The sequence below is a fragment of the Centrocercus urophasianus genome, unplaced genomic scaffold (assembly GCF_019232065.1).
Source record: "Centrocercus urophasianus isolate 14NV4802_14NV808 unplaced genomic scaffold, USGS_Curo_1.0 seq_29, whole genome shotgun sequence".
Lineage (NCBI taxonomy): Eukaryota > Metazoa > Chordata > Aves > Galliformes > Phasianidae > Centrocercus > Centrocercus urophasianus.
In genome coordinates this window covers 6,123,049-6,147,088 of record NW_024884855.1, presented here as the reverse complement: position 1 = coordinate 6,147,088, position 24,040 = coordinate 6,123,049, and the positions used below count along the sequence as shown (strand labels likewise).

Sequence of the window (24,040 nt, the reverse complement as noted above, 5' to 3'; positions counted from 1 at the left end):
CATGGTAGAATCATAGAATTACAAGGTTGGAATCAACCTATAAGATCATCTAGTCCAACTGTCTCCTCATCACCATGGCTACCACAAGCTACACAAGCTGGTAGAAATATATATTCCTAAAAAAAGTGCATCAATTTACCCTGCATTTTAGAGCAGCTAATGAATGTCTTAGAATCAACCAAAGATTTACTCTGCACATGAATATTTGACAGAGGAAGAAAAAATGGTTGTCTCATCAGTGAGATACTGCAGTGACACTGCACTGAATATGCAGAGAACATTTTGTATGATGGAAGCCTCTTGAAATTAGATTGTGTAGAGTATTAGGGATAAAATGCTATGCTGTTTGTAACTGATGGTGAGGGCAACTACTGTGTGTTCCTGTGTCCAAGCTAGTTTTTTTGACCAAGCCATTGCCTCACTGGTAAGTTCCAGGATGCATCAACATCCTGAGAACTGCTGGTTTTGGATGCTTGAGAGGTTGGTGTTTGGCACCAGCTACAGACTCCTCGAGCTATTCTGCATCACCAGAATATGATCTTATATATTTAGATGTGTTATATATTAGAATGTGATGTCCTATACTTAAATGAACCATGCTCCATCAGACATACTCAGTGTGTTTGCTTGGTTTTATTCCATCTATATGAAGAAGCAGAGCTTAAAAAAAAAAAAAAAAAAGCTATGTGGGCCTAAATACATGATCATTTAGCTAGCTATGTGAGCTGATTTAATGCAAAATTGTGCTAACAAGATGTGCTGATAAAACATCTTACTATAAGCAGTCTCTTTATATGCATGTATGCCTAGGGCAGTAAGACCAACTAATTTTAAGTTTTCATATGTTGCTATGCAAATGTGAATGATGTTTGCCTCTTTCTTGTCATTATTTTATGCCTGCTAACTTCACTGTAATTTATTCAGGTTCTAGATGCTACCAAAAGATTAGGCTGTGAAGAAATGGGAGGATATGGACCTCTTAAGGCTCACCCTTTCTTTGAATCCATTGTGTGGGAGAACTTGCATCTTCAAACACCCCCGAAACTTACAGCATACTTACCTGCCATGTCAGAGGATGATGAAGACTGTTATGGAAATGTATGTTCATCTGTATCTATCTATATATTCAAGTCTGATGCTATCTAGGCTTTCATTAAAGCAAACAGTTGCTGGCCAGAATTTGAAATAATCAACTTTTTTTTCTGATGAATGAATGTTTGGAGGGGGCAGGGGGTTAAAAGTCTTTGCTTACTTTTGACCAACTATACTCTTCTGGTGTTGAGGTGTTGTGGATTTTTTGGGGGTTTTTGAGGGGGGTGGTGAAGATGTGCCTGTTACTCTGTACAGAGTAGGCTGCCTTTTTTCCCCAAATACCAAAATGTGCTCAATTTAAAAGCAGCTCTAATTTTTCAGTACACAACTCCTAATTTTTTTTTTCCCACTTTTTTCTTTCTTCAGTATGACAATCTCCTCAGTCAGTTTGGTTGTATGCAAGTTTCTGGTTCTGCTTCTTCACATTCACTGTCTGTCCCAGAGACAAGTACCCCGCAGACATCAGGAGGCAACATTGAACAGTATATTCATGATCTTGACAACAATTCCTTTGAGTTGGACTTACAGTTTTCTGAAGATGAGAAGAGATTACTTCTGGCAAAACAAGCTGGTGGAAATCCTTGGTGAGAAGTGTGAATGTAGCTCATTCGTTGCACTGCAGTGAGCAATCAAGAAAAATTATCATAATAAAAATCAATGTTCATCATCCTTAAGCAAAGTATTAGTCACTAGTTTTTTTTTTTCTTAATTTCTATTTTTAAAGTAGTAGCTTAGTTTCTCAAGTTGTGAGTTTAGAATAGATAGAAATAACACTACACCAATACAAAGAAGTTCTTCCTCTACAGAGCCCTACAGCTAGAAGAAATTTCTACTTTCTTACCACTTGCGTAACATTTTGTAATGGTACTATCCTGTTGAGCTAACCAAAACGTGTCAACACAATGTACTCATCAGCATTTCTCTTCTCTCTTGATAAGATTTTCTCATTTATGAATTTTTAATGCCAGATTAAAGCTTTTTGGTGTGAAATGAGGAAGAGGCCAACATTCATCTGGTGAAATTGTTTGGGACTTTTTGGAGGGAAAGCGCTTGTGAGAGGGAAATGGGAAATTGCTTAGTAATAATAGTAACAATGATAATTGAAGCTGTTTCTCTGAAAAAACTACTTCTGGAGTAAGTGGTTGTTTTGTTTTTTTTTCTTTCTAAGGCATCAGTTTGTAGAAAATAACTTAATCCTAAAAATGGGCCCCGTGGACAAAAGGAAGGTAAGAGCTTTTTCGTAATCCCCTGTAACAGGAATCAATTGTCACATTCTTGCACGTTCACAACAAAGATGAGGAACCTGTTTTAGAACCTATTTACTTGTTTAACCTTGTCACATCATTTTGTTTATTTTTAAAAATGTAATATTTTCTCTTTTTGTGGTGTCCTTTCAGTTTTTGCAAAATGCTAAAAGTAAATGTGCTGTTGATGGTTTCACATTGAGACTGCAGTAAATTTTCGTTCTACCCTCTCCTACCAGTCAGATACAGTCCATTAAAAAATTGTCTTAATGCATATCTGCCTGTGAATGCAGAAGATAAAATACAAGCTCATTGTTCTTGGCTGTGTTATTTCCTGGACCTGGATAGTTTCTATATCCTGAGAGAGATAAAGGTGGCATTAGAACTACTGTAAGTGTTAACTTAAACATGGTACAAAGGAACATTGGTAGCCTGTGTCAGCTTTCCAGGAATGGAGATTGTCTTTCAGGTAAGTTCTTCCCTGTTTGTTTCTGATTTGGTCAGGAAAATCCCTGCTGGAGTTGTGTGCCAGGATCTCTGATAAAGAAACTCTGCTTCACTCTGTACAGCTAGATTTATGGAGTTCTAACAGAACGTGAAAATGCTTTCTCAAAATAGCACTTGTGTTTCACCTGGTAGTATTAATGCACTGTAGCCTCCATGAGAAAGAATGAAGTCAACTAGGTAAAGCACAAATGAAACAAATAAAAACTCTTGCAAATTCAAACATCTTATGGACCTGTTTTAATGTTATCTGTTCTGCTAAATTCAGAGATCTACAAATTTATTTTTTTCTATTAATGCTTTTTTGTGCTGCTTTTCCTGCTAGGGATTGTTTGCACGTCGGCGCCAATTGCTCCTCACAGAAGGGCCCCACTTGTATTACGTGGATCCTGTCAACAAAGTTCTAAAAGGAGAAATCCCCTGGTCTTTGGAGTTGCGGCCAGAAGCCAAGAATTTTAAGACATTTTTTGTTCACACAGTAAGTTACTTGAATTTCTTTCTAAGTTGCAATAAATGCCCAGTAACGTTAGTGCAGTTTGTTAGTGATGAAATATTTTGTGGAGGAGATACACGAGTAATTCTTAAACACAGATGTTGATGCAGAGATTACTTGTTAACATTAATTACTAGCCATAGCTTAAAAAATAAAACAAAAACCCATCTTCCACACACAAAAGGAACCTGAGAAGCATCTTCCCACAAAAATAAGTTTGTTTAATTCCAGATTAGGTAAAATTTAAGTGATTTTTGTATTTGAAGGAAGTTCTCAAGGATTTCTGAAAACCAGCATGGCTTATTTAGAGTGGTTTGGAAGGAATAGGCCAACAATATATTGACAGTTGATATGACTGCTTGCTTAATTCTGAGATGACAGGTCTACAATTATTCAGCACTATATAATGTGATAAAATTGTATTTGAATTTAAATTTTTGGAAAGGTTGCAGACTGATTCTGAATAATGATTTCATTGATAGGTGCGGAATGAATTACTGCTTTTTGGTTTAACTGTGCTTGGAATGCTCACTAAAGTGTTGTTCATTTATAGCCAAACAGGACGTACTACCTGATGGACCCGAGTGGGAATGCTCATAAATGGTGCAAAAAGATACAAGAAGTGTGGCGGCACAGATACCACCAGAATGCTGCTAAATAGTAAAGCTCATCCAAAATCTCCCAGTTTCTCTTCTTGCTGCTAGAACTTGATGTGCAGCTGATCAGAGGAATCTTTCCAACCCATCTATTACCATCTCAAGGGGAAGCATATGTCTGAAATGTTCTGTTTTTAAAAAAGAAAAAAGGAAAAAAAAAAAAAAAAGGCAAAAACCGAATGGAATTCAGGGTCGCTTTGCTCGCTCTTTGTGCTTCTGTTGAGGCTTCCACATGCGTATCATTGCAGTGAAGATCTTGCTTTTGTGCACTTCAACTCAATTTCTGCAGCAGACTAGTGGATAGACATTGCATTACCAGCTACACTTAAGATGAGTTAAAACCAATCCACACGCACACACCCTGAATCATGTACCAGCCTTGCGTTTTATGGGGCTGGAGTTTTCTGTGACTTTCACATTATCATTGATCTGTATTTCATCAGGGAGCTTTTATATGCCTCTCCTAAGCACCACTTTTTTTTTTTTCCCCCCTTTTCCTTTCCTCACAGTCCCTGAGCTTACTGGTGTATGACATTTTGTAGCCAGGTCAGTTGCACCCTCGTGTAATTCCTAATATAGTTCTGGTTGCAGGATTTACGTGGTACTTAAATAATTATGTGAATGAATCAGATGTATGTATCTGGCAGATGGGCTCCAATGATAGAGGTTGTGAGAATAAAATGCTGAACATGGCACTGAAATTTTTTCTAAAATTGAAATGTTGGCTTCTGAAGCATATAAAGTTTTAAACGTTCAGTTTAAATTTTAATATGAATCGTGTGTTTAATCAAGAGACAAACTTAGCAGCATGCTTTTAACTAATACTAACTAAAAAATTAAATAGTTAGTATGGAGGAAAAAAACAACATTACTATTGAAGTAGTAAGTAGTTTTTCTCCTTTCCGGGAGATGAGGGCTAGAAGCTTTCTTTGCAGGGTGTGCATGTTTTGTGCATTTTAGTGGGGCCAACCTATTTACCTGGATAGAGAAGAAAGTGTGAAAGCTTTGTACAATTGATTTGATTTTTGTTTGTTTCATTGCATAATGAAGTGTACAAACAGTCCTATTTTCAGTCTTTGGCCAAATATTTAAGACCTTTTAAAAACTTTTATTTTGCTCAGTTGTTTTCCAAAAATTAGATCCATACTGTAATCTGGTTTAAAAATAACAATGTTGATGCAACGGGGAAAAAGCATATGGTACTTGAGGCATATCTATAAAATGGGTTTTTTATATCAATCTCCTTTTATCCTTTTCAGTAAAAGGCTTTTTTGTGGTCAAACATTTCCTGTAATGTTACAGAGGCTTAATATGCTAAAAACAACTTCCCTAATGGTATTTCCAGCGTCTGCGTTCCTGAACCTTGCAGAGGGATGATAGGTCTGAACAAAGGCATTCCTTCCTTGTTTTGAAAGTGGTATAAACATCACACCTATTTATTCACCATCTACACATCCCATCTTTGTGCATATTGAGGTCTCTATGATGTTTTTCCTTCTATCAAATAAATATTCCACTGCAATGTTAAAAAGACAAATGTGCTATAGTGTTCTGAAAGGAATGTTTTAAAAGCAGCGGCTTATCAGACTCTCAGAAAATACCTAATTGAGAGGGTTTCTGTTAAGAGAGATTATTCATCCTTTTTGAGGAAAGAAAAGAAAAAAGCCAACCAAAAAATGATGTTACATGGTTGAATTAGGTGACAGTTCAGTTCTTCCAGCATCTTCAGCCTTTCCAAGGAGAGAGTGCAGTGCCCTTTTCCTTTGGAGGAGATATATCCTTGTCTTCTGTTAGCCCACCATGTATGTGTGTGTGACAGAAGGAAATCAGTAGCTTACAGTGCATGGCAGCGAGGAAGCAAAGGTGTCCTGCAGAAATGGCTGCGATGACAAAAACAGAACTGTTCCATTTGCATCGTAAGGAATTTTGCCTCATAAAGCACGCTCCTTGCTGCTGAAATATGAATAGCACAGTATACTTTCCATCTGTGCCTGTGATTAATCCTTTATTAGCTATCTTAAGCAAGATGCTGTTGTGAATTTAGTCGTGCAGTCATTCTGCAGCTGTCAGATTCCAGCTATGCCCTGGGTCCACTTGAGACAGCCCTAAAGCTTTGGGTTTAAGCATACAGATGTAGACTTCAAGCGAGTCTGGCAGTGATGGAGCTTTGTGTCACTTCTGTTCTTTGTGATGAAGCTCATACAAAAAGTCTGGCAAAGTTATTCTGCTAATTAAGCAAAATCCTTAGCTTCAGTAAGAGCTAGATTGGGGTTGCTTTTGGCCTTTTCACTTTAAATGACTAGCTGGAAATGTGGGAATGCTTCAGCAAGTGTTCTGTACTAATCAGGCATGCAGTCATTTCGCTGTTTAAAAACTTTTTCATAGCTTGAAAATCCTCTATCAGTATCCTTCATTCCTGCCTACCAAAACCTTTCAGCCAAAGAAATACTGTTATCACTAAGCTGCAAAATTAGTCTATAAGATGACTGTCTGCATTTTTGTGTCCCTGATGGACAGCATTGTCATTAGGAAACTGCGCCTCTCCTGGGCGTCTATCTCTACCCTTAGAGCTTCAGTGTTCCAAATCAAGTATTTCTCAGCCTCTGCTTTTAAATGAAACCTATAGTTTTGAAAGATAAAAGCAACCATGGGGATTGAAGTATGCTTTACCAGTTTGTTCACTTGCATATGTGCTGGAATGTGCTGCATACAATGAAGGGCCAGTTCCTGTTTTAGATATGTATACTGAAGCAGGGCAGCTTCAAATCTTGTCTCAAGGATGGCTCTTGTGTTTCATGGGAGTTCACAGAATGAAAGGTGCGAGGGAGATTGGCCAGAGCTGCAGATAAGCCAGGTGATTTCTCTGCTCTTTATCCAAGGTCTTTCAGAGTACAGAGATGGGTTGCTGGACACTTGAAGGCTTCAGAATCCTTCTTACAAACCCACAGAAAACCTAGTTTTGCATTGTGAATAACGACCATTTATGAAGCTACTGGTTAATAATGTTTTAATTTGTTTTGCTTGGGATTTGAACTTCAGGGATGTGTTCATAGCCTGTTTTCTGTTGGGTGGAGCTTAAAGCTGAAGTACTACTTCTGGGAAGGATTCCTGAGTTCCATAATTCTATCCAGCTCCCGGCCCAACCGCAGAAAGTTCGGCACTGCTGTGATAAACTAAGACATGGCTTTGTTCCCATTGCCTTAATGTCTGGTTTTGGAAAGGATTTATATTATGAAAGACTTGCTTCACGTGTGATGTTGAGGCATTGTGAACAGGCTGATGTCAGTTATTAATATTTCATTTGCTAAGTGCTAATGCTGAACACATCAGTATCAGGTAGGACTGTGGTCTGCTTATTTTTTCCAGTCCGATTTATTTGTGAAGTATCTGCTATAGTTAATCCTGGGGGGGGGGAGGAGGAGAAGCTCTGTAGGCTGAATCAAAGATGTGATGATTCTAATCTGCTTCCTCAGGACAAGGTGCTTGCTTTAATGTGCTTGATACCATTTTGGCAAAAAAAAATTGATTTTAGCACTCTGTTGAGGAGATGGCTTGTGTGGTGGTAGTTGCCTAAAGATATGGTGTGTGGATTCTGATCCTTTCTGCTATATGGAGTTATGTGAATAGGTGTGATATTTATATCTGAAGTTTTGCTGAATGCCTGTAATGCTTTATGCAAACATTAACGAAGTGGAAGGAAGCGCTCCTGCAGAGCTTCGTGACGCAAATTGTCTGTGAGTTGATGAGTGAGTTTACAAACTAATAGCTCGCCGTTCCCGATGGGCGTGCTTTCAGTTAAAGATGGATAAAGTCAGAAATGTTTCCTCTTTAAGTTACTTTCAGACAGCAAATAATTGGAGAAGTGATGAGCACCCAAGGACTCGGTCTGCCTGTTGGCATGGCAGGGAATGTAGGCGGCTGTGATTTGACAAAGCTCCCAACAACCATGTACTAACTCTGGATGTGGCAGTTGTTCTAAATTGTGGCAGAACTTGTAATTACTGTATCTGACAAAAGAGTAGGAACCAGGAACCATAATCTGTCTGGATAGTTGTACACTAAGCTGTTCTTCAGGTTGTTGACGGTCAGTTGTGTGTAATATTCTCTACCTGGTTTGTAGCTGTAACTGTGATGTACAGATAAAGGAAAAAAAAACCAAGAACTCGCACAAAACAATCCCCCATCCCCCAAGAACTTACGAGAACAGAAGCAAATAATGCAATGATATGATACACACTTTTGTATTTTTATTCTTCTAAGGTTATTTGCTGGCTTTTGTTGGCCTCTAGTTCAGTCTGTGTTATTTAAATTCTAATATATGAATTATTTGGATTGAATTCATGTTCGGGGCCATGGTGTTGTATGTATTGATGTACAGCCTGGAATGTGAATAATTATTGTAAACTATATTTTACACCTTTTTTTCTGGCTTTATTATATAAATTTTCTATTGGTCGATGATTTAATCATATCTCATAATTTAATAACCGCTTATACTCCTTTCGACAGATCTCTGTGCTGTAGATGTGTAGCTAGTGACCGGATGATGGATTTCACTTATGCTCGGTAGTCTGTAATAAAGGCATGTAGGGTCCTGGCCCGGCCTCCGCCTGCTCCTTCCGCAGCGCCGCGTCACGGGAAGGGGCGGGGGCTGCGCGGCGCTCCGGCGGCGGCGCTCGGTGGGGGGGCGCCGCGATCCAAGAGCCGGGCGGTGCGGAACGGCGCGGTGAGGCGGAGGAGGGGGGGGGGGGGAAGAGCCGCGAGCCGGCGGGCGGGAAGGCGCGGGCCTCGCCTCGCGGCCGGGCGGGAAGCGGAGCTTGCCGAGGTGGACGCTTCCGGGGGAGGCGCGCCCGCCGAGCCGTAGGCGGGGCGGACTCTTCCGGCGGTGAGGATGGCGGCGGAGAACCACTGCGATTTCCCGGTCGCCCCGATCGGCGGCCTCGGCCCGGGCGGGCCCTGCCGCCGGTGCAGCTCGGCGCCGCCCCCCGGCGCCGTGCCCGGCAAGTGGGTGCGGCTGAACGTGGGGGGCACCTGCTTCCTGACCACCCGGCAGACGCTCTGCAGGGACCCCAAGTCCTTCCTCTTCCGTCTCTGCCAGGCCGACCCCGACCTGGACTCGGACAAGGTGAGGGAGCGGCAGCGCGGGCGAATCCGGGCTTCGCGTGGCAGTCGGGGCCGTCGCGGCCCAGCGCCGTGCATGGGAGCGCTGCGGGAACGGCGGCGGGCGGGGGGCAGCCGGTCCGTGCGCTTCGAGGAACTTTGAGTCTCGGGGCGGCGGGGCCGATGGCTCGTGAGCTCCGCGGGTTCTCGAGTGGCGCGGCTGCCTTACGAACGTCGCACGGGGAGCCCCGGGTTGATCGTACGTTCGTTTACGTGTCGACGCTGAGCGGGTTTAGCTGTAGCGCTTCCATGGAGCGTCTGCCTACAGAGCGATGTCGTTCTGTTTCTGCACTGTCATCGTTCTCCAGTACGATTTCAAGAGTCGGATCGAAATCGCTTTTTTCTTTTTTCTTTTTCTTTTTTCCCCTCAAATTGTTCCGTTTGTTTGTAGAAGAGCTCAGGTTGGAGGGGACCTCACAGCCCCAGCCCTGCCCTGTGACGGCTGCCCTGCCACGGGCTGCCCACGGCTCCTCCGTGGCCTCGGGCTCCTCTGGGATCCTCTGGCACCCACAGCTTCCTCACATCTAACCTGAACCACCCCTCTTTTAGTATAAAGGAAAACTCTGTGAACCTGGCATTCAGTAAGTGAGGAAAAATAACCTTTCTTATCCAGGCGTAGTGTTCTGAGTTTTGGAAATTCGTCAAATAAAGCGTTCCTTGGGCAGAACAGGCTGGGAATGGGGTGATAGTGAGCATCCATGTGCTCCTTTGGACTCATGTTTAGTAGGGAGAGTACTGCTGACTGTGCTGTATTTGGGTGTAAAGCATTCATGTGAAGTGCTGGACAAGATGTGGGAGCATCATGGCAAAAACTGACTCCCAGGACTGAGTATTTGTGGAGAAAAAGGGGACAGCTTATAGCCTTCACATACACAATTAACTGATTAAAAATAAAGAGTTGATTGATATAAAAACTTCTATTCTGGTAGTGGGTCTCCTCATTTTGTCACACCTAACAGAGGATGTTTAAAAGCTTGAGAAAATGCAGAGCAGACTCTGAATAGCATTCCTGAGCTAGACATAGGAAAATACCTTCCAGTGTGGTATTGTGAGGAGTGGTTTTGTGTTTTCTTTGTTTAGTTTTGGGAGGTTTGGCTTAAACTGACCTCAGTAAATGAGGAGCTGTGGGTGACTTGCTGATGGCTCAGAAGCTGCTTTCACTTGGGAGATGGGGAAGCTTTCTTCTGAGGTTTCTTAAATAAAAAATAAGGTGTACTTAATAATTAAGGTGCCTTAATTACACTAACCTTTTCCAGTTGATCCACTGGAAAAAAAAAAAAAAAAAAAAAAAAAGAAGAAAGAAGAAGAAAGGTGGTTTGGATTCTCTTGATGTCTTCAGAAAGATGATAGGTGCATTTGTAGATCGATTGCTTTAGTTCCATTTAAGGCATTTGGCTTCCTTCATTTCATCAATTGGTGCCATCAGTCATCTTCCACAAGCATTATCACCAAAGCACTGGTATCTCAGTAGGCTTTTGGAGATGATCATCTAAACCTTCTGTCTGTACAGTGCTTGCATATTCCAGGTCTGGCCATGAGACATGAATCCTTCAGCTGTTTGGTGTGAAATGGGGACAGACCTGCAGTGGAACTGAAGTGTAAGACGAGAATATGGCATTAAGGTGCACTTTCCATACCAATGTAACTTAAGCCTGTTTCATGCATAGCATGTTCAGTGCATCTTGTATTTAAGACTAAATCTTAGTGGGTTTATTTAGTTGAAGTTGTGGCAGATATAGTCACCTTTAATAAATTATTGTGCAGGATGTAGGTGTAGGGAAAGTAGTTTGGGAAAATTTGTATTTAGAGAAAGCTGTCTTATTCAGAGTTGCATTTCTGGGCTTTTGAACCCAGTTGTCTTCAGTTGGATGTACATAAAGCTACGTATTTAATGATTAAGCATTCACTGCAATCTTTTCAGTGCGTTTGTCAGTTTTGTGCTCCGTTGTCTTGAACATCTGCACTGTAGTCATTGATTTTCACTTCATCCATTCAGAATCTGTTTTCTGCAAAATCCACAGTGACGGATGAGAGCAGAAGTCTTTGGAGTCCCTAAGGTTACTTAACCAAGTAGTGCCTGTCTTCCAAGGGTTTGGTTCAGGACCTGCCTTTAGATTCTTTGCCCTCTCTCAGCAACAACCATACCTCGAGCAGTTCCCTTACTTTTCCCCTTGAATGAGTACAGATACTGCAGACGTCTCACCCGTTTGTGAGCATACTGTCCTGATGCAAGAGCAGACCTACAGATTTTCTCTCTGATTGAGGTGTGTGATGTCACATGTTTTTAACTAATGAGCACAGATATTTCAAGAGAATCCTTGTTGTTATCTGTGTTACTGTCCTGGGCTCTGGTTCTTCACCTTTGCCACATCTATAGCAATTGAAATCAAATTGCCATTGGTGTGTTTTTTCCTCATGGTTTTACTTTTTATAGTCCCCAGTTGTAGTCTGATAGTGAGATGATAATTTTTCTTACTCATATGCTAAAGATTGTGAACAACTGCAGCTATGCAGGGCAATTTTGCACTTGTAAAACAGCAGTTCCTTCATGGTGTAGCTAATAATGTCCTCTTAACCTTTGGAGCGCTGGAACTGATCTTTGACCCAGGATTCCCTGGGTTTGATCCTGTTGTGTTTTCTTCTGGAAGATCACAGAGACTTTAAACCCCTCATTTTGAACTTCAGAAACATCAGTGTAGGAGAATGTGAATGTGGGCTTGTCTGTAGGCTGATGGCTGTTCCACCCATCCTGGACAGACTTGTCTCTGCCTCCAGATGGGAACACAGGGAGAGGTGGGGCTGGGAGAAGCCTAAGTGATGAGCCGGCAAGGCAGTAATCAAAACTGAGAGCCCTCTGTAAAGGAACTGTGAGAAATGCAGCTTTAGCAGTGTGGCTGCTGTATGGGGAATTTGTCTGGGACTTCAGCAACTTCAGAGGATGAGACCGTAAGAAATGCTCATCCCTGATGAGAATGGATCTTTAAGCAGACTCACAAATGAGTAGGTGCTTCTGCCTAAACTCATAAGGCATACATCAGCCATGTTGCTACAGTGAGAGATTACATGTTGACTCTACCAGTTACTAGAAATGAGAGTGGAAGACTGAAATAGTCCATAGATTGTACTTCATCTGTGCCAGCTGCGTACCTAGAGACTGATTGCCTCTATCATGGCTTGCACACCAACGTTGTTATTTAACTACATGCATCATAACACCTCCTTCATTTTTACTGAAAAGGCTTTGGGAAAGGCAGTGTGTTTGCCTTCCAACCACCTGCAGGTTCTAAGGCTGAGCGAGGCTTGGCAGCCTGTGGGCTGCTGCTGGGTGTGCTTCTGGTTGCAGCAGAAGGAAGATTGATCTTGGTGTTCCCTATGGCAAAACTGATGTTGAAAGAAAGAATATGGTGAAAGAATATGTTGTTCCTCTCACTTTATGTCTCCAGGTATGATAAGTGTCATTGTATTTAAGACTATTTGAGATTCATCTCAGCAAATGAATGGGTGGTAGTGGTCATGTCCAGTGTTTGCAGTAGGATTTGTTTTCTGAAGTGTTTAAATTGTGGTTCATTGGTGAATATGAAAAAATGGACAAGCAGACTCACTTACCTTGTCATCCTTGTTTAACTTCCTTCATGTTTGCATTGTTTTACAGCTTGGCATTTCCTGATTTCAGCATCTTCCCAGTATACCAGTTTATCTTTTATGAACTGTTTCATCATTCATTAAACTTATCCCTAAGCGAGAAGATTGTCAACCTTTCCTAAAAAGATTTTGGCAACTGTATTCATGCTTGATTTTTAAAACCTTTCTCAAAGTATAATAGTACTGAGATAGACAGTTAAGGAAGGAAGGAAGCACTGGATGTTTTAGATTAATCAAAATCTTCTTGGCAGCACATCCTTAGCTGTCAGCACTAAGTAATCAGCGCAAGAAAAGCATCTTAATTATAGTCATTATTCTAAGTTATAGTTCAGATGAACTTTATTTTGCCAGTGTATTTCTGGTTAGTCAGTTCGGTGAGCGTGTTGTGATATTAATGGAGTTTGGGTTGGTACTGGCAGTCAGCTGTTTTTCAATGTTTTAGGTCACGTAGTTAGAGAAGAGGTATGTTCAGGGCATCCAGATGAAGATCTAAATACCACAGGAGGGTGAGGGAAGCAGCTGTTTCTGTGTCCTGCCTCAGTGCCAAACGCAATTGCGTTTCTGTGCATATTCCTGCTGTTAGCAGAAATTCCGCTCGCTCGGTGTATGTAAATGATGTCAGTGTTTTAGATAAACACATTGGAGCTCAAAGTGTTGAGCAAAGAGTTTGATCCTGTGGTTTCTGACAGTGTCCGTTGAGGAAAATATTTGAGAAGTCATCGGCCTTGTTTTGACCTCAGTGGAGGTACTGAGCTGGGCACGGATTGCTAACGATTCAATCTGTGTGTTCATGCAATTCTTGGGCACAATGTTAAATGGGGTTAGAGATCATTTTATTTAAATTATACCATACCCTCACTTAGTTCCTCTTAAGTAACGGTGCTTTCTTGTGGGGAGTGGGGAATTAGTTTGTAACATCTATATTTTAACTCAGGCTGTGGTCTAGCTTTCTGCTGACCCTGATGAGACAAGTACATCCTTCCAGAAAAGAAATCCGTGTGCCTGAAAATAAATCCACATTCATTTCCAGTGAGACAATTAAAGGACTTTTAAGAAATGTCAAGTAGAGAGAGGTTTTAGGTATTGCAGTGCAATCATCAAACCTTTATGTATCAGCATGAATTTCCAAATGCAAGGATTTGGGTCGGTAGGATTTTTTCAGGTGGAACAAATATAGTTTTGGAGGAAAATGATTCAAATTTAGCTGTGACTGTTGGTGCTGATAATCTGTGATATTTCTTGCAATCTACTAAAATACCAATAATAATAAATTGTAAAAAGTTTTTAGGGGTGCAGTCTCAACTCTGCAGTACATATTTGTAGGAGATCACTGAATTGCAGGGATTGGAAGGGACCTTAAGAAGTCATCCTGCCGTGCTAAGGCAGGTCCCCTACAGCAGGTTGCACAGGTAGGCATCCAGCTGGGTCACAGGTATCTCCATAGAAGGAGACTGCCAGCCCCTCTGGGCAGCCTGTTCCAGTGCTCCATCATCCTTACCGTAAAGAACTTCTTCTGCATGTTAGTATGGAACGTCCTGTGTTCACATTTTAGGGCATTGCTTCTTGTACTGTCACTATGCACCACCAAGAAGAGCCTGAACTCATCCTTTTGCCTTCCACCTCCCTTTAGATATTTATCAACATTTATCGGATATATATATTGAAGGAAAAATTTAGGTACTAAAGGACTAATATTTGTAGTGATCTGTTGACAGAAAAGGGCGGCGTATCCGCTAAGCAATCCTGTTATCAAGCTCCTTCAGTTCAGACATCTGGCCATTGATGTATATCAATACTGCATTGCTCACAACTGTTCACACAGACTGAATTATAAAGGAAATAAAAGTTTTATTCCTTTGATTCTTTATCAAGGGTATCAAATGTGCAGGAAACGTTCCTGAACGCTCTACGAAATCCAGTGTTCAATTTGCTAAGCTGAGCATCAGTTGGAGGTTGCTGTCTGCCTTTGTCTGCGTGAGGGAGGCAGGAGCTGCATTTTCAGCATACCTTTTTTGTTGTTTTTTAGAAGATGCACATACAACACTTACTTGGTACATGGCAGTTCTCAGTACCCTGTGAGTATTTGTACCTCTGAGCTAAGGCAGAAAAAAAAGATTTTAGATCAAAATGGTGATGAAAAAAGATAGCTGGTATTTGAACCTCACTGTAATGCAGCCTTTGCTCTGAGACTTCAGGATTCCAACCAAAACACTACTTCCTGTGTTGTTTTTAACCTTAGTTTTCAGTGTTCACCCACGGCACCAATGCTGTGATGTTTTTATAATTGGTAACAAGGTGTGGGGGCGGTTGGTCAGCCAAGAGAAGTTGTCTGTTACACAATTTGAGTTGAATAACTGATCAGATATAATTACAACTACATTGCTGAATTTCATTTAATGTCTAAAACAAACCTGGCTTGAAGTGGTGTGGCTGTGCCTGAGTACCTGCTTGCTGTTCAGACACCAAGCTGAGTATTAGCTTGCAATTCCTGCTTGGGCATTCAAATCATTGTGCTTTTTTAGCTGTCTTGTTTCTTTCTTTCTTTGTTTCCAATATAGGATGAAACAGGTGCCTATTTAATAGACAGAGACCCCACCTACTTTGGGCCAGTGCTGAACTATCTCAGACATGGGAAGCTGGTTATTAACAAGGACCTAGCTGAGGAAGGTAGGATGTTACTAAATCTCTTGATCTCTTGTCACTTTGTCGTTATTTTTACTGCTTTGAAAGTCAACACAAATAACTTAGAAGTAGATGATGAATGTTAGTGCAGCATTTCAATCTGTTGCAAAGCTGATTGGTATTGTACAGTTACAGTATGCTGTTGTTGGAGCATTTTGAGTGATTCCTGGTGTCACAACCCAGCCTCAGAAACACAGCTAAGAAGGGAGATGCCTCTTATCGTATAATCGTGTATCTTTCCTGTATGACTCTGTGAAATAGTTTTTAGTCTTCTTCAAGCAAATGAATACCTCCTGTCAAACGAGTGTTAGAAGATATAAAGCAAAGTACATGTGAAGTCTGGGGATGTTCAGATGGATGGAACATGGCAAAAAGTAGTTTCTGCCCCCAGCTTGTCCCTTCCTTCATATCACTTTTACCCTAGGGGAGAATTACTGTTTTAGTGCTAAAGCTGTGTTGATGTGGTATTCAAGAAATTGATTGAAGAAAAATGGGATCTAACCATATTATATTATTATAATTCAATTAATTTGAATTATAGCTTGAATCTGCACTGTTAAACACAGTTTGTGGGGAACAGATAAGACTTCAACATGTGAGTGGTTGCAGTTGGTAATATGCTGCTACAGTCAAAATCTTTAAGGTGTTGTTTGAGGGCTAAGATCTCAAGTGGCAGGTAGAGCAATTCTTTGCACACTGGTAGTTATAGAGCTTTTCAATAGGAGTATTTGTGTTTTTCTCTGCTATTCCAGCACAAGGCAGGACCTGAGCTATAGTGGCCCTTTAAACTCTTGTAGAATGGATTTGTACTCTTCTTGTTTCTGTATGTGAAATGGCATTGGTTTTCTTCAGTTTGTTTTTAGGACAATTTTTCAGAATGAGCTCAACTTTGAGAACTGAATTCTCCCGAAGGAAGTCAGAGTTGCTTCTTTTACCAATCCTAGGGCAAAATGAATTGTTTTGCATAGCTGTGTAGAAGATGATGTTAGGAGCTGGTTGGTGGTTCTGACCTAGAGCACTTGGTTGCACAGTCTTTTCAAAAAATGTTCTCATTCTAGGTGTACTGGAAGAGGCTGAATTCTACAATATCACATCACTAATAAAACTGGTAAAGGACAAAATAAGAGAAAGAGACAGCAAAATCTCACAGGTGAGGCCATTTTTCAGTGTGCTTTTCATTATTTGTTCTGTATCAAGTATGGGTGGTTCCGTTTCTTTTTTTTTCCCTTAACTGTTCATTTTCCCAGTAACATACTGGGTGCCTGCCCCCCTCATTGGCCAAACTGGAGCCGTTAGTACCCAAAAAATAATATTCTAAGTCTTCAGTAGCTACCAGTATATTTACAACAGCCAAAGGGTTCTGATTTTTGTTAAAAAAATTTTTGATATTTGTTAAAAAAATAAAAAACATCCAGTTGTTCAAAAAATGTCTGGTAGTGGTAGAATTTCATTATCAAAATACGTTTGGAAATAGTTATTTCAAAAAAAAATCTCAATTTTTTCATATATATTTACATACTTTGACTGTGGTGAGATGGTCTAAATATGCTGTAGCTGCATGCTTATGCAGCATACGTACAGATGTTATTTAGCTCTCAACTTAATCTTTTGTAGTAAAGTTATCTTCTGTGTTTGTGGTGTTCTGTACTCGTAAAGATCTTGCCAAATCAGTTTCTTCATAAAAGTGAATATGACATTGAAATGATTGGGTAAAGAAAATATTCAAGTTTCTGACTGTTCTTTCACAATCTTTTCTGTCCTTCCTTAGTGATGTCTTCATGGAGACATTACAAACTTATTATTGCCCAACTTCTATTGAAGCTGGGCCATGGGATACCTGAGTTTATCTCCCAGTATTTCCCACATGGTTTCACCTGATGTGGTCCCAGTTATTCATCGTTCTGTAGGGTAAAGTTTGCCAGGGAAGTAGAAATGTTTTTGAGCATGAGACATAAGACATTCCTTGTAAGCAGGATATCAGCCTTGATTTTAAATAGTATGGTTTGCTACGCATGGAACAGTGGAGGAAGTTCAACTATTTATGGTCTATTACAACTGTCCATCCCTGAGGCATTCATGAAGCACCAAATGTGCTACAAGGTGATCCTGAACAGATGAGAGTTCAACAAAACTGTTGCTTTCTAAATATAAAGAATAAGGGAGAAAATTCACGATGACAGTGAATTCCATGCTGTATTGAGCATCTGATATTTCTTTCTAAAGGTGCCAGTCAAACACGTGTACAGGGTGCTGCAGTGCCAGGAAGAGGAACTCACTCAAATGGTCTCCACAATGTCTGATGGTTGGAAATTTGAACAGGTAACAAAAAATATATAGGATGTAATTACAGAGTCTTCTGAAAATATAGTTATGTGTCAGAGAAGTAGAAAGTCAGTTATATGCATCTTTTTAAGTGCACTCGTTATCAGGAATTGGATTGATAAAAAGATGCCCAGTTAAATTGAAGTTTTGTGTTTGTATTCTTATTTGTCAGAGAACAGAAATGCTCTCCAACGGTGAAATGGATCTGACTTTCAATAAAAACATGTACATCATGTTTGAAATGTAACTCTTTGGGGTCTGCACCGCAACGTTTGGATGGTGAATAAAGCGAAAAAAGAATTTAAAAGTTTCTAGAAATGGTAGATCAGATATAAAGAGTTCTTGGTAGAAGAGATGGGTGTGGGGGATAAATGTTTGTCAGATCCAAACAGTGGTTCTTCAGATAAAGGTCTGATAAACAACTCAAATCTCTGCAGTTGTGAGGCTGGATAGGTGGGAGCTACTTGTTTTCTTCCTTTGCTTTGCATCAAGGTAATATTGTGTGTACACTGAAGAATACAATGTAAAATGAAAAGATTTTTCTGTTACTTTTGATAATATCTGTGAATACACTGAGTAGATGGTCTCTTCAGTGTTCACATTCCTAAACTACCAGAATATCTAGACTGTGCTGGAACAGTGACTCTGGTGTAACGCACAGGTGCTCAGTCACCATGTTTTTCAATGTCTGGTGCCAACTGTAGGAGAGATGGGAATAAACAAACTTTTTATCCCATGCAGTCTCCCCTGAATAACATAACAAAAGATCATTTTAAGACTGCAGTGCACAAACCTATAAAAAGAATGTTTTGTTTGTATTCTATAAAATGTGCAAGTCTCTTATGTCACAGACAAAGCCATTATCAAATAAACCAAACCAGCACAGAGAAAGCTTCTTCTTCAGTTCTCCAGCTCAAGTAATGGAAGATCCATTTGGCATGCCAGAAACTCAGTATTAAATCAGTGAAAAAGGCTCTTACTAAATCCATAGTTTTTGTCCAGTGCATCAGTAATGTTTTTTACATTCTTCTTTGTCACAGGAAACTGTCTTTCACTAAACAGATTAATTGCTGCTGTATCTTTTGGCTGTCTTAAAATCCTATGTTCTTTGGGAATATTGTATTTTGAAATGTTATTGTTTTGGCAGTGCAACTGCAGAAAGAGCTATTGTAATTTCTTCTAGAATTTGCATTTTGAGAAATTTCTAGTGGTTTTCTTGAATGTTACATCCTTGTTTCATCCAGCTTTCTTCCTACTTTGCTTCCCCCCACATTGCTCACTCTCAGCTTCAGGCAGACAGGCACAGTAGCTGTAGTTCCCTTGCTATTCAGTTTCTCCTTACTTCAGACCATGCCATTCTCTCCTTTGGTTCTATTGCAGACCTGCTTTTAGTGGGCATCTTTCACTTAGAACATAATTGCAATGCTTTGTATAGTCCAAGCAGTTATATTATTAAGATTTGAACACACTGTAACATTTCTGTATTTTTTTTTTCTAAATAAATATCCGTTGCTCAGCTTCCTTTGGAAACACTCTTTGGGATGGCACCTGCAACACTCCATAGGTATCATTGGTGGAATAGAGATCATCAGCTTTTTCAAAGGAAAAATGCCTGAGGGTTGAGAGTCCTTGTGTTCTGCACACAATGTAATGTGTTTTAGTGGTTGAGACTGATAAATGTTTAAAAAAATCCTCTTAAAATACAATTGGATGTGATAACTAAATAGGAGTGGAAAGTGTTAAACTTTTGGTGCACTTAAGAGGATGCACCGATGCACTTTTCAAAGAACATAAATGAGCAGTGCTAGAAATCTGCAATTACGTATCAGCTGAATTCCAAAAACAACCCCTAATAATTGTGCTGCCCCACTTCAGTGGTTTTTAATGTGTTAGTCTGCAGATTATTTTTAGCTTCCATCATTACATCTTCAGGCAATCGGAAAACAAACACTTTGGCATTACTGCATAATGAGAGACTTTGGGCCATACAGAACGGCAGCTTACAAAGGCTCTAGGCAGCAGCAGCATGTCAGTCATGTACATTTTAATATTTAATGTACCCCGAGTCTGTCACCATAACACCATCCTCAATAGGTTCACTGTATGAAAAAGACAGCGTTTATCTGCTGCCTTCAAAGGTATTGGCAGAGCAGAAGAGGATAAAAATAGATTAATGGTCATGAATGTTCTCATCAGTGGTGATCTGCTTACTGTGAATGGGCAGTTAGTGGCTAGTTCCTCACCTCAATTGAGAGCTATCATCTTTCTCAAGTGCCCTTTTCTTCACTTTGAATTAAATGGGTTAGGAATTGCCACGTATTAAGATAAAATATTTGTTGTAATGAACTGTGAAATTCTGCTGAGGTTGTTACAAACCTGTGAATTTTCAGACATTTGAAAGCTGCAAGGGCAGTTCACAGTATTGACTTTAATGAGAACAAGACAATTTTTTACACAACAGTTCTTTGCTTTGGTGTTCTGTAAATCAACTCTTCTGAAGCCATTTGAAATGCTCAGCTCTTTTTTTTCCCCTCTCTAGTTGACTTTATATGTTTCCTTAGCTGTATTTCGTTTAACAGCTCCTAACAAGATGAAGCCCTTTCATTCCCAGGCTGGATATCACTTTACATAGGACCTTCCAGTATGACATCCATGTTACTTTCTGCATTTGGAATGAATGGCAGGAAAATAATGCTCTCATTTTCATAGTACACCGAACTTTGCTTTGTTTTTTTGGTACAGTTGGTTACACCACAATGATACGAGGAGTTTTCTGGTTTTGATCAGTAACTCTTTTAAATTCCCATGAAATTACAGATGGTTTTGCGACCGCTTCCATTACTTTTTAGTAAGTTAAAACTAAAATTGTGGCCTGTTCTAGGAACAAGTAAATATTGCCTACACATTTGAGTTCATCTGTTATTTGTATGATTTGGATAATGGTATGTGCTGCAGCTTTACAAAGGTTTCTTTTTGTGTTTTGCTCTGATTGGTTATTTCAGCTTGTCAGTATAGGTTCCCAGTATGGCTGTGGCCGGGCCCAGCAGTCAGAGTATCTGCTGATAGTGTCACGGGAAGTGAAAGGGGAAGAGAGATGCTTCCAGAAATGCTGCAGTGAGGTGTGTCACGCTGTTCCTTTTGCCCTCACACTGATATGCTTGGCCTCCTCGCGTTTCTGCTGCTTTCAAATAATTCCACTTTATTCCTGGGTGTACAACACATAGCAGTTTGTATGTGTTTGTGACTGGCTTTTATTTATATTCACAGTCTTTCATTGCACTTTATCAATGTTCATATTGGGTTTTTTTGTTTGTTTGTTTTTTGGTGTTTTTTTTTTGTTTGTTTGTTTGTTTTGTTTTAAACAAATGTTTATTCAGACTTGAGTTCAATGAAGGTTTTTCTTAAGAATTCTTATCTTCTCAATAGGTAATTTTTTTCCCTCAAATCTTCCTCCAAAGTTAACTGCTTTTGACCTGTACTTGTTAGGTAAAAGTCATGCAATTCGAATATTGGGAGCCTTGTAAATAACAGCTTTGAATTTGCTGATTTCAGACAGGGATGTACTTTTCTGTGTTAATCATTCTTCCAAGCCAACTATATTTCATCTGCATAATAACGAGTTACCTTTTGAGTTCCAAGTCCTCTATTTGTGGTAACTCCAAATGTGACTGGTTATTAGGTGGATAAAATATATTCAAACTGGAACAATAAATAACATGTTTATTCAGAAATAAATAACATGGAGAGACAAACATAACCAGCAGTTTGTTTTAAAGCTTGTGTTGGGAAGAAGGAATATCTTGGTTTGTTTTTTTTTTCTTTTTTTTCTTCCTTTTTTTTTTTCCCTGGGGAAAGCTTTTTGAGAAGCTAATGAATAGTGACAGTGTCTCATGTACTTTCTGGGCTGTCTCATCCTTCCCGCTCCCCTTATTCTCGAGTCACTCTTTTTTAATCTCTGTGCTACTTCCCAGTGTTCCAGAGTTTGGGAGGGATTTGTTTTGCTGGCCAGTAGCACAGGAGGCAGATCCCAGCTCTCTACATAGCTGCACTTTGTTTCAGAGTCTTATGTGAACTGATCTGAGGACCTGGCGTTCTGCAGAATTTTTCATCAGTGAAACACTTGGAGTACTTTTTCTGTTCTTTGATATATAATATATATGTTAGTCAGTCTAAAACTATAGTCTAGTATAACATCATAAAATAGTATGACAGTGAAGTGAGTTATGAGCAGAATCTTGCCTATTACATGGTCACTTGGCCTTGCAATCCTTGATTTCAAACCTGGACTGCTGCCTGGGTGTATTCAGGAATCTACTTTTAAGGTACTGAGCAATATCTATTTCTTCGAGTTGCACAGGTAACTTTTGGAACGTGGAATTAATGCACTAGGTTTGCAGGCTTTCCAGAAATGAGTAGGAAATAGGATGCTAAAGATGCGTGGAGTATAGCACCATGACATTATTCATATGTTCATGTCGTGGAGAGCTCCAGGGAAAAAAAACAAGGATTAGTTGAAGACATGAAGAACTGCTTGTAGGAGTATAGCACACTGGAGTTTTGAAGCACTTGTCTTTAATACTGCAAAACAAACTTTGTCTTGAAATGCACTGGCTATTTAATAATGGCAAAATATCATTATACCTGTTGCAGTGAACAGCTTCAATATTGTCCAACCAGCTAATGAGCAGTCAGTCTGCCACATCCCCTAAAGACACTGATGTGTAAAAGGTCATCTAATTTGAATTATGAAGCATTAGTGGGAATTTAAGTAGCTATCAACTGAGGAACTGTCAGCCTAGTTGAATCAGGATTGAGGGTTTGGGTGATGTTTGCATCTTTTATCGTGTCTGTCAGAGAGATCGTTTATTACTGTTGTGTGTCAATGAGTAAAGTAGTAATTTTTTCTTCTGATAGGATCATTTCAGCTGTTGTCGTAGCTTATCTAATATCAAGTTCTTGCCATTTTGCTTAAAGAAAAATTGACTACATGCTGATGAAATCATATACTTAAATATTATTCATTTCTCTTCATAACAAGTTAATTGTTTATGGCTTTATTTAAACATGTACCCAGCTTTTTGAATGTGTTCTGATCTGCAAGTGAGTTGAATGTACTGTTTAAGATTCAAGAATAACTGAGGTAGTTGTCTTATTTGTATTATATAGTTCTTAATTGATACATAATGCATAGACCAAACTCTGTACTGCTTCAGCAGGCTTAGAGCCAACTCAACAGCTTTTTTTTTTTCCTAAAGATCTGTACGTGATTTTTTTTGCTGATAAGAACAAGGATCAACAAATTGTATTTATGAAGAAGGTCCGAGTTGTCTTTCCAGCTTTTCAGTGTACTTGCTTAGTCCATTTGGGGCAACAAGGCAACTTTAGGGATTTTATGATTCTATCTCGCAAAAATATAATCTGGTGCAGACAGAAAAGTGTGACTTAACCTCTCCAGGTAAATGGTGCCCTTGGATTCTAATGAGGGTGTATTGGTGCTACTAAAGAGGCTTAGAGTTTCTAACTTCATTAAATGCTTTTGTGAAAAAGTGTCTTGATCACACTATTTTTTGATCAGCCTGTGTTCATTACTGACCACATGTGTATTGTCAGAAGTAATCATAGGAGTCAGGGGACAGAAGGAGAGGAAGGACTTCTGCTGATAACACCCAGTGTAGGTAAAGTAAGTTTAGTTTGAGAGTATTGAATTTTGACTGCCAATTCTGTACCGTTCAAATCTTTTACAACACTGATGGCCAGACTGCTATGAGGCTATCAAATACCAACGTGTTTCTGAGTCTTGTGCACACTGATTATGTGGCAGTTCAACTTGCCTGCAGTTCTGCTTCAAAGGGGAAGGAGAATGGCTTTCAGTTCTCCTTCCTTTCCCCTCCTTTAAAAGAGAGGCCTTGAAGACAGCCTTGCTGTAGCTCTTAGCGCAACACAGAAGGAGTAGAAGCCAAGCCTGGTAGAGAGGGATGTACACCTGATATTAGGCATGCTGTAATACCATCAGGGTCCAAAAACTCTATTATTGCCTAGGCCTGGCCAGTTGTTTCATTCTGCAGAGATGCAGTCTGATGCTTTTATGGACTCTGGCTTTGTCAATCTGTGGATGCTCTTGCTTGGCTGTCTTACCAGAGCGCTGGAACATCCGAATATCTATCTCCTCTCTCTCCTTAAAATTTCTCCTCAGATGGAACCTGCTTTTAACTGTGGTCTGTCTTTTACTTTTGTTAGGGGAGTCA

The 24,040-nt window shown here is 40.0% G+C and overlaps 2 protein-coding genes across 4 annotated transcripts in view; both read left to right on the top strand.

Moving 5' to 3' along the window:
• Window positions 1-8,586, top strand: part of PDPK1 (3-phosphoinositide dependent protein kinase 1) — a 30,379-nt gene extending 21,793 nt beyond the window's left edge. For both annotated transcript variants that reach the window (XM_042827691.1, XM_042827692.1), the window contains exons 10-14: window positions 925-1,098; window positions 1,459-1,676; window positions 2,261-2,318; window positions 3,166-3,318; window positions 3,887-8,586. In XM_042827691.1, coding sequence (XP_042683625.1) covers window positions 925-1,098; window positions 1,459-1,676; window positions 2,261-2,318; window positions 3,166-3,318; window positions 3,887-3,994 — 711 coding nt within the window. In that variant the 3' untranslated portion in view covers window positions 3,995-8,586. The remainder of the gene's footprint in view (window positions 1-924; window positions 1,099-1,458; window positions 1,677-2,260; window positions 2,319-3,165; window positions 3,319-3,886) is intronic.
• Window positions 8,587-8,880: 294 nt separating this feature from the next.
• The window catches only part of LOC122165115 (BTB/POZ domain-containing protein KCTD5-like), a 30,008-nt gene continuing 14,848 nt past the window's right edge, over window positions 8,881-24,040 (top strand). For both annotated transcript variants that reach the window (XM_042827809.1, XM_042827810.1), the window contains exons 1-5: window positions 8,881-9,114; window positions 15,350-15,458; window positions 16,532-16,623; window positions 17,697-17,792; window positions 20,798-20,914. In XM_042827809.1, coding sequence (XP_042683743.1) covers window positions 8,881-9,114; window positions 15,350-15,458; window positions 16,532-16,623; window positions 17,697-17,792; window positions 20,798-20,914 — 648 coding nt within the window. The remainder of the gene's footprint in view (window positions 9,115-15,349; window positions 15,459-16,531; window positions 16,624-17,696; window positions 17,793-20,797; window positions 20,915-24,040) is intronic.